Here is an 18,059-nt window from a genome sequence, read left to right as displayed (position 1 = left end):
TGCTTCTGAAATCATTTTTGGATTTTTTCTTCGCACTGCTTCAATTAGAACTCCTTTAAAAATCCTAACTTGCTGTTTATGTTGTCCAAAGCCTTAAACCTGTCACCGAGTTCCGTAATCATCCAGTCAGTAACCTCTAACACATTCTTCTTCTTGGTACACATTCTCAGAACTTGTCAGATATTCATCGTCACACACATCATCAGGCTTTTTTTCTGTGTTTATTCTGAGAACACATATGGTAGATCATTCAAGCTTCCTAAGAATTTGCCCTCAGTAATAGCCTCAGATTGAGCAAATTCTTTGCAAGACTTCAAGAACGTTAGCTAGGTAGCAAGGATATTCCGGGTAGCTAAATCTACTGTCAGATTTTTCTTTGCAAAGACTCATTGACGTGACTGATCTCTTCTATCAAAGGATGCCAAAAACACCAAAACGATGAATTCAAGATTCCCAAAATTTTTCAAAAGGAGGTGGCCTCACTTATCATGAGATATCATGGATTTGAAAATCCTCTACGACCTACACAACTTTAAAGTAACGTTAATACATAGCTACGACCGCATCTAATCTTCTAGACCATCTTGCCTTGCTTTCCTGGAAAGAATACATCCTGTTCGAAGTTCCGAAAAAAATCTTAACCTCAATTGTAGCACTGGCAGCATTAACACTAACTAAATTAAGGGAGTGGGCAGCACTTGGAAGAAGATATGCGCTACTCAGCAAGTGGCGCAAAATATAAAACACTGGATTGAATTGGGAAAACAACAGAACCTTAGAAGAGAAGAAGTGCATTCATAGAAGAAAAAAGAGAATTTATGAAAATAGAATACTGGAAGAACTTGAGGCATTAAAACAGGAAAATCAAACAAGAAAATTCTATAAAACTCTGAATAATGCAAGAAAGGAATTCAAACCAAGGCTAGACTACGTACAGATAAGGAGGGGCACATACTCAATACAAAAGAAGAAATATTGAAAAGGTGGGTGAAACACTATAAAGAACTAGTTACCATCGAAGTAGAAGATCTAAATCAACCACCCCAGGAGCAACCAACAATACACCATTAGAGCCTCCATCAATTCAAGAAGTACGGGATGCAATAAAACACCTAAAAAATAATAAATCTCCAGGAAGTCATGGTATGTCCGCGGAACTTATTAAATATGGAGGTGCTACTCTGACTTATCAAATATATAAAATAATACTGAGAGCCTGGAATGAGGAACAAATTAATTCCGGAAGAGTGGTGTGTTGGAATCGTTTGCCCGCTACACAAAAAGGGTAATCAATCGGAATGTAGAAACTATAGGGGAATACCCCTTCTTAATACAGCTTACAAAATATTTTAGAGTATCTTATATGGTCGCCTAAGTGCATATTCAGAGGAGCTTCTTGGAGAATATCAAAGTGGTTTTAGGCCTGGTCGATCAACAATAGACCAGATCTTTGTGCTAAGGCAAATACTGGAAAAAAACCAATGAATTCAATATCGACACATACCATCTTTTCGTAGATTTTAAATCGGCCTATGATAGTGTCCTAAGAAATAAATTGTATGAAGCCATGGATGAATTCCACATCCCTGATAAACTGATAAGATTGGTTAAGGCTGCAATGCGTAAAGTCGTTTGCAAAGTCGAAATACAGGGTGAACAATCACAGGCGTGTCTCCTCTTCAACATAGCTCTGGAAAAGGCGGTCAGAGATGCCCGAATAGACAACAGAGGAAATATATTTAATAAATCATCCCAAATTTTGGCATATGCAGATGACGTGGACCTAGTTGCCCGCACAACACGCAAACTAGAAGAAATGTATACCACCTTCTCAAATTCCTCAAAAAATATGGGCCTGAAAGTAAACGAGGAGAAAACTAAGATGATGGCATCAACACCCAACAATAGAGCCAGAAACATCGGTCACCAATTCACTGTTGATAACTCTACCTTTGAAGTGGTAGACAAATTCACATACTTAGGCTCCCTGATCACCAAGGAGAACGTCATGACGTACGAAATCAAGCGAAGGATAATCCTATCGAACAAATGCTATTTTGGACTGAGTAGACATAATATGAGAAGCAGAAAAAACAAAAATAACCATATACAAAACCCTTATACAACCAGTGTTGACATATGGATCGGAGACATGGGCCATCTCCAAGGCAGAAGAAAACCTTCTGCTTATATTTGAACGAAGAATCCTGAGAGGAATATTCGGTGGCATCTGTGAAAATGGTATTTGGAGGAGGAGGTACAACTACGAGGTATACCACATATATAAACATATATTTGGTGGTAAAGACGTATCTCTTATAAGAATAGGAAGAATACGATGGACAGGATATCTAGTAAGATCACAGCATAACAACCCTCCTAGAAAAATCCTTATGTCACAACCTGTGGGAAGTAGAAATAGGAGTAGGCCAAAACTCAGATGGAAGGATGGTGTGGATGAGGATGGGAGAAAAATAGGCGCAGCAAACTGGCAACGGTTGGCAATGGATAGGACGGACTGGCGTAATAGACTTGGGAAGGTCGAGGCTCTTTCGTAGGGCTGTAGCACCATTGATGATGTTGATTGAATTGGGGGACGCCACCAAAGTTGGATTACTTAATGCTGAAGAAGAAGAAGAACAAAAGACGGTAAAAACTTGAACCATCTGAGATTTGCCTATGATGTGGCGTGAACAGCAAAAGACAGAGACGAATTGCAGGAAATTGATGATGATTTATTGAAACCGCAAAGTGCATCATCACATTTAAAAAACAAATAAAACGAAACAATTAGTTTCCACAGCACACTTACAACTTAAGTTAACCACAGTATAAAAAATAATCCACTGTTCACTACAACAGCAACAAAAACAACAACTAAAACAAAATAATTGCATCCAAACCGGCTAACTAGAGAAGACTAAAAATACCTTTCTTTCAAAACATTTATCAATATTCTCGACAACAATAGCAAGAGTCGTCATCACTTTTCTTCTTCTTGGAAATTGCCGTCGAATTATCAACTATAAACTATTTGTGGTGGACTGATAAATGTCGAGAGGAATTTTAATAGGTCCGATTGTTTATGTCTTGGAGATTGTGATACGACGATGACAATAAAAATTGCATTAGAGATAATGGCTTTAGAATGACTTTAAACAAGAATGCTTCATTTTGTGTTGATGTGCTTTGATTTATGTACGCCAAAGATTAACTCGCTTTGATATCAGAAAAAATACAATAAATTATACCCTAATGATGGAGACATTAGCAGCGTCTATAAGATATTACCTGGTGCTGGCGAAAACATCTAGACGCTTTTTAAATATCTTAACCCTTAAACACTAAAATGCGGTATGCCATACCCGCCGAAAATATATTTTGTTGTAAAACTTTGTTTATAAAAGTCTTTTTATAAAAGTTTCCTAGAAAGCCATCTGTGTACCTCCAAGTGGTGTGTGATTGTACCTGGGGCTTGATTCTAATTTATTTCGAGGTCGCAATTTAGTTTCGACTCCGCCATGACAGTCGCAATTTATAGCGATTCTTAAGACCGCTTTACAGCTTGCAAGAAAACTTGCTGCAATACTCTTGCATGCAAGACTTTCATGCAAGTCAATTGCATGGTCTTTTACAGCTTGCAACCCGGCTTGCATGCAATTTGAAATTTTACCCTTAACCTAACTTATAAACTTTTGTTTTTTTTAATTACTTTATTGCTGTTTATTTAACTTGGTAAATTTCGAAATGCCAAGACTATCAGAAATAACCAAATATAAAAGGAAAAAGGCGGTAGCAGCAACTTTAAGTATTATTATTACTGCAGCCAGCCTTTTAGTCACTAATTTAGAACACCGAGATCGGAGCTGGTGAGTAAGATCTTAGTTGAACAAGAAGAGGGGTAATAATGTATCTCCAACAGAATTTATCCAAGTAGATGATGAAAATGACTCTAATTTTCTAGGAATGAATGTACATTTTAATAAACCCTTGGGAAAAATTGAACAATTACAAAGAAATCTATATTTCGAAATACTATTTCTGCGAAACACAAATTAATTATTATCCTAAGGTACTTAGCTAGAGGAGAGAGAGCTTCCGTAGCTTAATATACAATTTACAATAATTATAGAATCTCAGAAAGTGCCATTTCATTATTCATTCATTTCCATCGTTGATATATTTCACAAACAGAAAACAGCTGATCGGCATGTATTCGTGAATCCGTGTCGTCAATGACATTTGATATTGTGGAAAAATCAAATTCCCCTAGACTTGCATGAAAACTTGCAGAAAAAATGGCACCAAACCGATTATCGCGCAATTGCAAGAAGTTGCATGCAATAGTCAACTGACGACATACTGCGCATGCCTTTAGGCAACTTTCTTGCGTCTTGCATGTAGAATTGCAAGCTGTAAAGCGCTCTTTATTCATTTCGATATTAATTCCAACTGGGAATATTAACGTTATTTTCATTTTGACACTGCTCAGAATTTGGGTGGGTCCTCCTGTTTATTGGATTTATTGGCTATGCAACCACCGCAACGTTTGTTGATAGTCTGGGCAAATTATCGAAAAAATGTCATTTTTGGGAAAAGATATTTACCAGCTATTTTGTTGCTAAAATCGAATCTTAAGATTGCATATTTATTAGTAATATGGGATATGACGAGTCCGCAGAAAGTGTGTTATTTTATTTATAAACAAATTAGCACTCCTAAATCTTCTTTTTTTTTCAATTAGTGCTCTGTAACTCCAAAGATTTTTCCTTTAAACCAAAAATACTCAAATAAAAATTCACCGTAATTTAGTTCTGCATAAAGTTATTTTTTCCGATTTCCTTCAACAAAAATTTTCCTCGGAAAATCCGAGTTTTCCCAAAAAAATCTGCAATTTTGACTTCAAATTTTAGGGAAGTAATTTATTTATCAATAATTAAATAAATAAATGACATGAAAGATTTTTTACTCTAGATTATATTATATCAGGAGGCCGGCGACAATCTAACCAATAGTTTAGCAATAATTAAAAAATTTCTGTCGAAATAATAACCAGAAAGATTATGATATACCAGAATAACTATGATTTTCGTGTAAAAAAGCACTATAACTATTCAACGTACTGTACAGAATTGAAATTGGACTATTTGAACGGTCTCGGGAGTGTTATAAAGAAACAATTGTTTGTCTTATAAACAAATAGAACCCCTCAGAAAATATTAGATTAAATTAAGTTAACGCTGTTGAAAAGGTCAGGGCTTCTGTGCCCTTTTCGAAGAAAAAAAAATTGAATTGCGAGGAGTGGTTCCAGGTATAACCAGTCAAATTTGACCAGCATTTGCGACATAGTTATAAACAACAGGATTTCAATCTTTGAACCATTACCTTCTTATTCCGGTCCTCTTTGTACATACAAATTTTCAAATCTTCAAGACACTCATAACAAAAGATTTATGTCATCAAGTTATTTAATTATTGATAAATAATTACTTCCCTAAAATTTTAGTTGAAAATTAAAGATTTTGTTTGGAAAACCCGAATTTTCTGAGGAAAATCTCTGCCGAAGGAAATCGGAAAAAATATCTATGTGCAGAATTAAATTACAGTGAATTTTTATGTGAGTGTTTTTGGGTTGATAATTCACATTGTGGACATTCTCAATTATTATATTTCTAATTTAATACTATTCTATCTAATTCCTCCAAAACCAGCAAATTTCCATAAAATCCAGCCATATTAATACCCTTTGCTTTAGTTTTCCTTGCAAGAAACAAACAAAACAAACAAATCTCCTGTCCTAAACTAAACCTTAACCTCGCTTTCGATCATTCATTCATGTCCGTGTCACAATAATTTCGACTCGAAATTATAATTTCAACCACTTTTTTGGAGTCGCAATTAATTTCGATAAGTCGCAATTTAATGACATCATTTAGTTAGTTCAACTAAAATCCACAAGGCTCGCACAGTCGCATTTCAACGTCGCCATATTGATTGCGACTTGTTTTGAGTGGAAATTTGAATTAGAATCCGGGCCCTGCTTTAACTAGAATCTACGTTTTGGTGTGGTTTAATCTTTGAGCTACGTTGACGTAAAGTTTTCTTGCGGTATCACGTACCGCACGTCAGTGTTTACGTTTCTGTAGTTTAAAGCAGTCCCTTCATTATTCTTTCGCTATTTATGACAGCAAGTTGATCCAGTGGTTCTACTTTCAAGTGCTTTCAGCATTATTTTACTATTTTTTAGTTACTAATGATAGTTTTGTTGTAATTCAATTCGAAAGGATTTTGTAAGAACCTCCACCATTTTTGAAGTTATACTGCTTTAGGCGCGATTGAGAGTAAAATTTCATAATATTGCGCGCATGCGCACACAGACAGTATGGTGTTTAGTTGCTATCTTTCAAGTTGTGTATAAATATATCAGTGCAAGAAAAGGTGTGAAAAGAATATATTAGTGTTTTTAGTAAATATATTTATTATAATTTTTGTGTCTTTGGATTTGTCTTCCTTGGGAGTAAAATAATAAAATATCTGCTTTTATATTTCACTTGTCACCGTGATGTGTAATTATGTATATCCCAAACGTCAACAACATGCGCCTTGATAGCCTGGTTGGTAGAGCACTGGACCAGAGATCGAGAGATCGCGTGAGCGCGGGTTCAAATCCCGGTTTATTTTTTGGAATTTTTGGTTAATTTTTGGTAATTATTGTTAATTTTTTGTATTGTAACTGTTAAGTACATTTATTTTGTTGAAATTATATAATAATAGAAGTATAACTTCTTACGTGCGTACAAAGTAGGTACACACATTCTTTTTTTTAATATCATATGTATGCCTTCATAATTTTCTTGAAGAAATAAAGTTTATTTTATTTGGAACAGTAGGTATTTAATTCTACATCAGTGTTAAGAATCATTGTGATTTAATGACACGCTAAGGCATATTGTTATGTAAGACTACGCTGTTTAAAAAACCTCTTCTCTTCCATCGTAGCTGTCGCAGTTTTTTTAAGAGAGTTTATAGAGTGAGCACGTAAAATGTCTTTTGATTCTGAAAGGTTTTTGATCGAAATTCAAAATAGGCCAGCGATATGGGATACAAGAACTGGGGATAACAGCTCATAATTCAGTCAATTTGTACTCTACAAGCTCCCTAGTGGGAAAGTTTTGGGGTAGTTATTATATATATGTATTTCGGGCTGCTGAACCCGAATATGAGATTTGCGGACAAAATTTCTTGACGGAACATTGAAATAATCGCGAAAAAAGTGAAAAATTTCTACTTAATTTCGCTTTTTTGTTCAAATCTCGAAATCTATTAACTTTTAGTAAATGCTCTGTTAAAAGAAATTTAAGTAGGTACTTAAAATTCTTTACAATTATCACTATTTACTTTTTTTTCAGACGAACCGTTCGGTCTAAAGTGCAAGTTGAAAATTGCCAATTTTTAACGGTCTCGGCAAAACCCACTTTTACATTCCAAGACTTTATTTTTTATTAGAATGCTGTCATTTGATAAATGTCCCCTAGTTTTCTTTTCAAATAATAAATGTTAGTTAATAATATGAATATGGTATGTCTCTTGTCACAGCTTCCATAAATCCATTCCATCCTAAAATACCGAGAATGTCTCTGCTTTTCCCTTATAGCCACAGAAGATCAGGCGCAGATGGAGTCACAATTTCAGTTGGTGTGAACATTCCCTTCGGATCTGTTATCTTGACTTCTGATAAATCTTCAGGTTTTGTCCTTTCAAAATGTATTAGTTGCACAGCTCCCTGACTTCCATAAACCTCAGGCGCGGATTTAGTTTTTAACCGAGGGATGGGTAGGTTAGGAGCTACTGCATGTTTTGGTTCAAGAACTGCTACCCATGACGTGAAAAGTGTGGTAAATATCCGTCGATTGTGTGTACGTTAAAATCAGTGTTATCGTACACCTGTTGTGTAAAGCACGGCTGGTCAATTTTCTGCGGATCGCCTGCGATTGCTGACACTTCCAGACAAGCAACGCGCTTGCTCAAAGTCTTGTAGCGGCAGTAAGGCCCAGATAATTCGTCTCACCATTCCTTGCAGGGTTGGCCGTTTTCTCTACAAAAAGTACGGCTCAAGAAAATAGGTTGATGTAGTTTTATCTTTGGGGTTTTGTTCATCCTATACAGAAGCTGTTCGCCTGGAAGTGTCAGCATTCGCAGGCGATCCGCAGAAAATTGACCTGCCGTGCTTTACACAGCAGGTGTACGATACCGCTGATTTTAACGTACATACAATCGACGGATACCACACTTTTCACGTCATAGGTGGCATTTCTTGTATTGCACCAAAACATGCAGTAGCTCCTAACCAATCCATTCTTCGGTTAAAAACGAAACTCGCGCCTGAGGTTTATGGAAGTCAGGGAGCTGTTCAACTAATTCATTTTAAAAAGACGAAATCTCAAGGTTTATCAGAAATCAAGATAACAGATCCGAAGAAAATGTTCACACCAACACTGAAACTGTGACTCCATCTGTGCCTGATCTTCTGTGGCTCTAAGGGAAAAGGGGAGACATTCCCGACCTCTTAGGATTGAATGGATTCATTGAAGCTGTCACAAGAGACGTACCATATGAACTAACATTTACTATTTGTGCAGAAAACTAGGAGAAATTTATCAAATGACAGCATTCTAATAGAAAATAAAGTTTTGTAATGTAAAAAGTGGGTTTTGCCGAGACTGTTAAAAATTGGCAATTTTCAATTTGCATTTTAGACCAAACGGTTCGTCTGAAAAAAAAAGTAAATACTGATATTTGTAGAGAATTTTAAGTACTTTAGTTTCTGTTAACAGACCATTTACTGAAAGTTAATAGTTTTCGAGATTTAAGCAAAAAAGCGAGAAAAAGCAGATATTTTACGATTTTTTCAATGTTCCGTCACGAAATTTTGTCCGAAAACCTCATATTCGGATTCAGCATCCCAAAATACAAATATAATGAAAGAATTCAGAACTACCCCAAAACTTTCCTAGTCAAAACACAATTTTATTGAATTATCGTGTTTGTATCGGTTCTTTCAAGATATTCTTGAAGATAACTATAAAGCTTTTCGAAGTACCTTTGGAGATTCTACAGTAATTGAAGTACTTTTCAGGGTCTGCTTTTAGTTCATTATTAATGTATAGTATTGTCCAGTAGATGTAATCGGATACAGAGTGATCGTTATCTACGACGCACGTTTACTTCGAGGCCGTAATAGAAGCACTAGGAGACTTTCCTCGTCTGAATCCATCGTTGAACTGAACAGACTGACTATTTTTTTCTCATTGATTACATTAAACGCCAAACCCTTCAACACGAGCCACTTCGCAGCGTTAGTCATTGGCGCTACAAAATCGCCCGTCTAAGTGGCGCCACTCAGTAGCGCTGCAGAGTGGCTCGTGTGTTTCTACACTAACAGTGAAGAACTCAGCCTTCTGCTGACGAGTGTTCTTAACGGTCTGAAACATTGCGCGTTTATGCAGTCTTCTGACATGTTGAATATTTCCAAATATTTTCATTATATAGACATAGACATTACAAGCTAATGGATAGTTACCTCATGGTCGTGAAGTTTCCTTCCAACCACTCGAAACGTCTGGTGCACCGTATGTTGGTAGATGTGAACTTTTGAAAGACCCGACGACGTGCCCGATGGAATCCACTTTTTGTTAACATCGTCGTATACCATTACACTTGCTCGGGCACTAGCGATGGATTGCTCGCTGAAACAAAAAAAAACGATAAAAACATGTTTTTACAGAGAAGCATTTATATAGTCACATATTAATTTTCTCTATAGCAAAATGAAAAATCATCACGATACCTGAAACTAGATGGAGGAGTCAATTTACTGAACCAGGGGAGTCCGTTATACAAATGTAAACATTTCATTTAATTATAAAACAATACTACAAACGGGTATACCTACGGGTAAAGTTCGGTTAACGGGTAATTCTAATAACGGATTAGATTACCCGGGTAAAGTGCGAAGTAGTCGCCAGGTTTTGGTAAAATAAATGCAAATGAAAAAGCTGCTGGAAATATTTGTAACACCAAATGCCAGAGCAGCTTTCTAAAATATATATGTGAAATTAAATATTGTCACTATTATATAATATGAATATAAAACAGTTATTTTGTTTGTCCAGCTTGTGTTGAGGTGACATCCGGGAAGCATTGAAATTTTGATAAAGAGATCTGAATTGAAAGGAAGCTGACACACTCTACAAATAACTCACTTGATATCGCTACATTATCTCACCTCAGGATTTCTCATATTCATATTTTTATATAAAAAAACCATACTACCCAGTTCACTATCAGCGAAATGATAATATCGACGGGATTTTTTATTTATTGTCTAAATATACATGACCTCCAAGTAAGAGGAATTGTGGTTTTTTAATTTTTTTAAGAAACTTACTTAAATAGTGTCTGATTTATTAGTACATGGACCACAACCGCAGATTATGGATATTCCAATTTGAGAGTCGAACTGTTTAGGATTTAATTGGCGAAGGCCACGGCAGTATGTAGGGAGATTAAAACTAAAATTTATTTGATGTTGTGAGAGGTTGCAAAGTGACCCTTTTTAATTCTTTCTTTAAAATGTAACGTTATAAACATCACATTGTTATTATTTTATTTTTAAATAATTATTTTATTCTATTTTCTTTGATAATTCATTAATAATAATCTTCTTGTATTTGTTTTACTTCTTTTCCCGTTAAAAACTTGTTTGGCGCCCTCTTTCGTTATTTTCTATTGGCATATCTCCGTATAAAACATCTAATTATTCTGTCATAATACGGAACATTTTTCTTCCATCGTTCTAGGCTCTAGACTAGACACGTTCCATGATCCCTACTAATTCTGTCAAGTCATTCTGTCAGTCCATAGTCCGTCCCACTCAACATGGATGGTTTTTATATAATTTTTCTAGCTATAAAACCCAGGGATTTTAAATAAGTCTCATTTTATTTTAACAGACGTTCTTAAATTATTGTAATAAGTGTTTTTAACTACTGTACGATTTTTTCTAAGCATATCTTTACATTTCTTTTAATATTTCATTTCATTCTTTTTTTAATATTTAACCTCAAATCTCCAACCATATGGTCGATATTTTATATTATCTTTATTCATATGAATGTAGGAGTCTACAAAGATTTAACTGCTAAATATTACTATTAGTTTTATTTTATCCTTGCCTTTCTGCTACTTTTCGATTATTTCTTGAAGAAAGGCAAGACCTCAACGGCAACATCGCCGACGATACAACTTATAGGATGCAACCACCATACTGAACACCAACAAACTACTGCACACTATTAGACCTGAGGCCACAACATCTAAGCCCAGGTCTGCAATCAACTAGCAGCCAAGACACCAAGTTATCTACAGACAGATACCAAGGGTGTAACAAAAATGCAGGTAATAAATTAAATCAGATGTTCTGGGACCAAAAATAGTTCGATTGAACCTAACTAACCTTAGTACAAATAGCACATAAAAAGAGTTATAGCCTCTTGAAGTTGCAAAATGAAAATCGATTTCTTCCAATATATTGAAATTGGACATGTGGCATTCTTATGGCAGAAACATCTAAAAAAAAAATAATAACAGTGAAATTTCTACACCCCGTACAAATTTTATGGGGGTTTTGTTCCCTTAAACCCCCAAACTTTTGTGTACGTTCCAATTAAATTATTACTGCGGTATCATTAGTTTACCACAATGTTTTTAAAACTTTTTTGTCTCTTAGTATTTTTTCGATAAGCCAGTTTTTATCGAGATGCGGCTTATTTTTGAATATGTTTACATAAAAATTTTATGGGGGTTTTATTTCCCTAAACGCCCCAAGTGTTTGTGTACGTTCCAATTAAATTATTATTGTGGTACCATTAGTTAAACACAATGTTTTTAAAACTTTTTTGCCTCTTAGTATTTTTTTGATAAACGATTTTTTATCGAGATATTAATATGTTTCAAAATATACCTAAGGAATGTAAATTTACAATAAATTTTCATATTATTACCAGGTCTCTGTAATCTTACTTTCCATGTAAAAATTTGTGTTGGATTTTACAAAATCTTCAAAATATCTCGATAAAAACTGGCTTATCGAAAAATTACAAAGAGACAAAAAAGTTTTAAAACCATCTTGTTTAACTAATGGTAGGTACCACAATAATAATTTAATTGGAACGTACACAAATATTTGGGTGGTTTAAGGGAACAAAACCCCCATAAATTTTTTATGGGGGCGCACAAATTTCACTTTTTTTTAAGATGTTCCTGCCATAAGAATGCCATATGTCCATTTTCAATAAAAAATCTCTAATAGTTTTTAATACATTGGAAAAAATCGATTTTCATTTTGTAACTTCAACAGGCTATAACTTTTTTTATGTGCACATTTGTACTATCGTAAGTTAGGTTCAATCGAACTATGTTTGGTCCCAGAACATGTGATTTAATTTATGACCTGTATTTTTGTTACACCCTGTATAATCTGAACTGGTAGCTTTCGGCAAGGTCTTGTATATACTTGTTATTACAGATTTGGATTACTTATTTGGAATTGTGGATAGATGGCGCTATAATCGGAAAAAACGATTTATCGTGATACCATAGGTAAATTATAGAAACGGTCTAATATCTCGAGAAATACACTTCCAAATAAAAGACCAAAAAATACGTATTTAATATTTTTCAAGAACCTATCGAATTACATCAAACACGACTCTCCACTCCACCCCCTGGAGGTGAGGTGGGGGTTAACTTTAAAATCTTAAATGGGAATCCTCATGTTTTATTGCAGATTTGTATTCCTCATGAAAAAATAAGTAATATTTTTTAGAACTGTTAATAGATGGCGCTAATAAATAGTGTTTTTCCGATTATAGCGCAATCTATCCATAATTCGAAAAAATGTCTCGAATAAAAGTTAATTATTTTTACGTAAGGAAACCAAATCTGCAATAAAAAATGGGGGCTCCTATTTAAGATTTTAAAGTTACATCCCACCCCACCTCCAACGGGTGGAGTGGAGGGTCGTGTTTTATGTTATTCGATAGGTTCTTAAAAAATATAAAAGACGTATCTTTTGGTTTTTATTTGGAAGTGTATTTCTCGAGATATTGGACCGTTTCTATAATTTACCTATGGTATCAAGAAAAAAATCGCTTTTTCCGATTATAGCGCCATCTACCCACAATTCTAAAAAACGTCTCGAATAAGAGTTGCTTACCTTTACGTAAACAATCCAAATCTGCAATAACAAATGGGGTTTCTATTTAAGATTTTAAAGTTACCCCCACCCCACCTCCAGGGGGTGGAGTGGGGTGGTCGTATTTAGTGTCATTCGATAGATTTTTGAAAAATATTGAACACGTATTTTTCAATTTTTCGATCCAATCTTCATTTCGCGAATTATTCGATAGCCCCGCGAATTATTCGATCGTCCCAGGTGACGAGCTCCACCCTGGTCACCAGGTACCTCGGAGACTATCGCCGTCATGAAATTCGTGTTCAATGACCTCCAGTATCCCCAAGTATAAAAATTGAACTCATTTCCGTCAATATTTCCTGAGTCCTAAATTTTTTATTTTCCATCTCTTCGAGATGCACTTTAAAGATGCTTTTTCTCATGCACAAAAATTTTTGCCGGAGATCAATTTAGTTCACAAAATTGCCTGACACTCTCACGAATCGAATGCAAAAAGTTGCATGACGATTCATCTTACTGCGCAAAATTCCTAGGTTTAATGCTTCGTTGCCTCGTCTACTTAGGATTAGAAGTATTATGTCTTTGACGATACCGGATTTGTTTCCAGTGTTCATTTTGCCTACAACTATCAATTCCGAAAAGTACAGGACTATTTTTTTGCCGAAATATTTTTGGAGAATCTAATAAAACCAACCACCGCTGAAGACGACGACTATGCGAGCTCTCATAGATCGATCAGAACAAGTCTTCAGTAGTGCACCACTAATGTGCAGGTTGATGTAGAACAATTTTTTCTCTCTCTTTTTCTCTCATGGTGCTACAGCCCAAGTCGGGCCCTGGCCTCCCTCAGTATCCACCTCCAAGTATCTCTGTTCCTGACTGGTCTCCTCCAGTTATTCACCCTCAATATCTCTTTAGCCTCGGTTCTCACTTATTCTCCATATATAGACCAGGGCATTTAGCACTAAAAACACCCGAATAAATAAATTTTTAAATACGGCACCTAGAGACTTGCAGTTTTTTGCATTATGTTCAGGATGACGTCAGGAAAAAAGTCTACTATTCAAAACTGGGTGGAAATCCATAATTGCACTGTAAAGTGTATATATAAAATGCATCCAAAATTGCATAAATATAAAAATAAAGTCAAAATCAGTATACTAAGGAACACAATTTATTATTTGGGGGGTTTTTGGGGCCACTGAATACGATTACGCCATCAGAACTGATCCCCTGATCACCTGGTGCCCTAGGTCACGGCAAGAGACGTCATCTTCTGGAGTTTCGATGGTTTTCGGCATTAAATCGATACAAACGGATTACTCATGGGTTTTAGGGGTAGTTAAATACGAATATATCAGAATTGACCTCCGGAGTACCTGGTGCCCAGGGTCGCTACTAAGGCACGTCATCTTCTGAGTTTCGAGGGATTTCGGCACTAAATTGATGTAACTGGACTACTCGGGGGGTTTTTTGAGGCTATTAAACACGAAGATGCCATCAGAACATACCTCACGATCACCTGGTGCCCAAGGTCACTGCAAGGGACATCTTCTGGAGTTTCGAGGGCTTTCGGTATTAAATTGATGGAAACGAATTACTTACGTGTTTTTGGAGTTGCTAAACACGAATATAATATCAGAATTGAACTCGGGCGTATCTGGTGACCAGGATCGCTACATTGCACGTCATCTTCTGGATTTTCGAGGGTTTTCGGCATAAAATGGATGCAAATGGATTACTCGGGGAGTTTTTGAGGTCGCTAAACACGAATATGCCATTAGAACAGACCCACGGAGCACCTGGTGTCCAGGGTCACTGCAAGGGACGTCATCTTCTGGCAAATGGATTACTGAGGGGTTCTTGAGGTCACTAAATACGAATATGCCATCAGAACCGAATCCCGAAGAACCTGGTGCCCAAGGTTATTGCTAGGGGCGTCATCTTCTGGAGCTTCACGAGTCTTCGGTACTACATTGATGCAAACGGATTACTCCGGGTTTTTGGGGTTGCTGAAAGCGAATACGCCATCAGATCTCACCCTCGGAGCACTTGGTGCCTAATGCAGGTCATCTTCTGTAGTTCCGAGGGTTTTCGGCATTCAATTGATGCAAACGGATTACATACTTACTAATCCGATTTTGGCGTTGTTGAACAGGATTGCGTCATCAGAACAGACACCAGAACACCTGGTAGCTAGGGCACGTCATCTTCTGGAGTTTCGAGGGATTTCGGTAATTAATTGATGCAAATGGATTACTAATGGGCTTTTGGGGTTTCTAAACATAAATACATCAGAACAGACACCGGAGTACCTGATGCTTAAGGCACGTTATATTCTGTAGTTTCGATAGTTTTCGGTACTAAATTAATGCAAACGGATTACTTTTGAGTTTTTGGGGTTGCTGAATATGAATATGCCATCAGACACAACCCACGCAGCATCTGGTGCTTAAGGCAGGTCATCTTCTGGAGTTTTAAGTGTTTTCGGTATTAAATTGATGAAAACGGATTACTCATGGGTTTCTCAGGTATAGTACCCTCGGAGATCCGTGGAAAAAATTTACACCCAAAATAACAAAATTCAGTTTGGCAACACTGTGCGAATGTTGATAGTAACATATCCTTTTTAAGATAAGCACAAATGTAATTTAGTCCAAACAAATTAATATATTTTTTTTTGCCAACAAAAATGAGATTTTTCAACCAAATAATGTTTCAAATATGATGTGCAAAATAATTTTTAATTGGGTTCTGCTAATGGGCTTGCTTTTTTTGTCATTAAAGTAAAAAAAAAACTAAATTTTACTCATTAAATCAATGTTGTCCGGTTATCGTCTTAATTATTTTAACTGTACTAATATCCGTTGGGTAATTCTGAATGATTAATAGGTCGTTAAAACATATTATCTGTAGCGGCTTCTGGAATATCTTAAAAATATCGAATTTCATTGATAAAATGCGCATATTCCACCGATCTTCGCTTCGACAATACCGGAACACGAAAACGCCATCAGAACAGACACTGAAGCACCTGGTGCCCAAAGCACTTTATCTTTTGGAGTCTCGAGAGTTTTCGGTACTAAATTGATGAAAAATGGATTTTTTTTGGTTTTGGGGTTGTTGAACACGAATATGGCTTACATGAGGAATTCTGGAGTATCTAGTGATTACGGTAATCACTAATAATGTCAACGCATAATAAAGCTCATAGGAAGTTCTGTCCGACAAAACACAACTGACGTTTTGGTAGTTTGATGTTCCAAATTTTTAACCTGTTCCACCATTAAAACTTCTTCTGTTCCAGTGTTCCCATATATCAAAGTTTGTCCGACTAGATACCGTTAAGCTATTAACAAATTTTCAGCTTGTTATTAATCAACTTTTTTTCGTATGCGGGATCCAGACCTATCTTGGTTAATATGCTTTTAAATAGTTAATTGTAGAGGTGTTTTTCTTATTTTCAGCAGTTTTTATTGATTTCTTGTTGAAGACAAATACATAGACAAATTGTATGAGTGTATTGTTTTTTAAACAAAACAAACTATTAATAAAAAACTGTGGTATTTAAAAATGATAATGTTACATAAAAGTAACACAATGCGATAACTTTAACAAAGAAATTATTTATATGTACAAACAACATTTATTTATATAAAGGGAATGGAGCATTGTTCTTTATTAATAAATTTAAAACGACAAGAATAAAAAGCATCCTACTGGAACGTGACAAGCGTGTTCGAAATATATATTTTGCTCAACCGCAGAATTATTATCAACATTAAATATAAATTGTGGATTACAAAGGAAAAGTATATACAGTCGGAAAAATGAAAGAATATTCATGAACGATCATATCAATCACTTATTTTATTAAAAAGGGCAGGTTTTGTTTATATTCGATTCAGAGTTGGACTACCATCTCCATATAGCAACTATTTCAGCATCCTTATGCATCATCAGTGAAGATTATGCAGTCACAACTCTGAAGGGAATATAAACATTCTGCCTCTTTTAAGGCAAAACATCGCGATGCAATGAACCCACCATTTGAGACGCAAATCAGCGACATCTCTCGTATTACGAGGAAAACAACGAAAAGCCCCAGATACAAAGTTTACTACTTTTTAAACAATTAGAATAATTGAAATAAAAATGCAATAAACAATATTTTAAATCTAAGACTTTTCGTTAATAAACTGCTTTCTGGCTGCATCCCATATCTCCGGATTTTACAATATATAATCACGTAGAGACGACGAAAATAGGAGAAAGCAAATAGAGGACACTTAGGCCACGCATTTACCTTCTCTTCGTCTAGGAAAAGGACCGAAAGACAGTTTCTAAATACTCAAAAACTGAGTAAAATGAAAAAGATTAAAAAGGGTTCAAGGCAGGTTTTGTTTATATTCGATTCAGAGTTGGACTACCATCTCCATATAGCAACTATTTCAGCATCCTTATGCATCATCAGTGAAGATTATGCAGTCACAACTCTGAAGAACACTTATTTTGTATTTGCTGTCTTTTTCTATAAATAACAGACATTTGTTATAGAAAATGACAGCAAATACAAAATAAGTGATTGATGTGATCGTTCATGTGTATTCTTTCATTTTTCCGACTGTATTTATATTTTTATGCTTATTTTCAATCGGTGTGCATCGGTCTTCCTGTTCGCGTCTATATTTTCTTCGGCTTTCCCCCACATAGCTGACAAATATATATATATATATATATATATATATATATATATATGTGAAAAGAGAAAATAATTATTCTCTTGGTAGCCCGGCGAATAGCA

The 18,059-nt window shown here is 35.5% G+C and overlaps 1 protein-coding gene across 4 annotated transcripts in view; it reads right to left on the bottom strand.

Moving 5' to 3' along the window:
• Nucleotides 1–18,059, bottom strand: part of LOC126892898 (protein enabled) — a 186,823-nt gene that overhangs the window by 43,891 nt on the left and 124,873 nt on the right. For all 4 annotated transcript variants that reach the window (XR_007701040.1, XM_050662731.1, XM_050662730.1 and 1 more), the window contains exon 2: nt 9,581–9,746. Coding sequence is in view for 3 of the 4 variants with exons in the window: in XM_050662731.1 (XP_050518688.1) it covers nt 9,581–9,746 (166 nt within the window). In the remaining variant the exon portion in view is untranslated. The remainder of the gene's footprint in view (nt 1–9,580; nt 9,747–18,059) is intronic.

This window comes from Diabrotica virgifera, chromosome 9 (genome assembly GCF_917563875.1).
Source record: "Diabrotica virgifera virgifera chromosome 9, PGI_DIABVI_V3a".
Classification (NCBI taxonomy): Eukaryota; Metazoa; Arthropoda; class Insecta; order Coleoptera; family Chrysomelidae; genus Diabrotica; species Diabrotica virgifera.
Note: the sequence above shows the minus strand (reverse complement) of the source record. Positions and strands in the feature narration are given on the sequence as shown.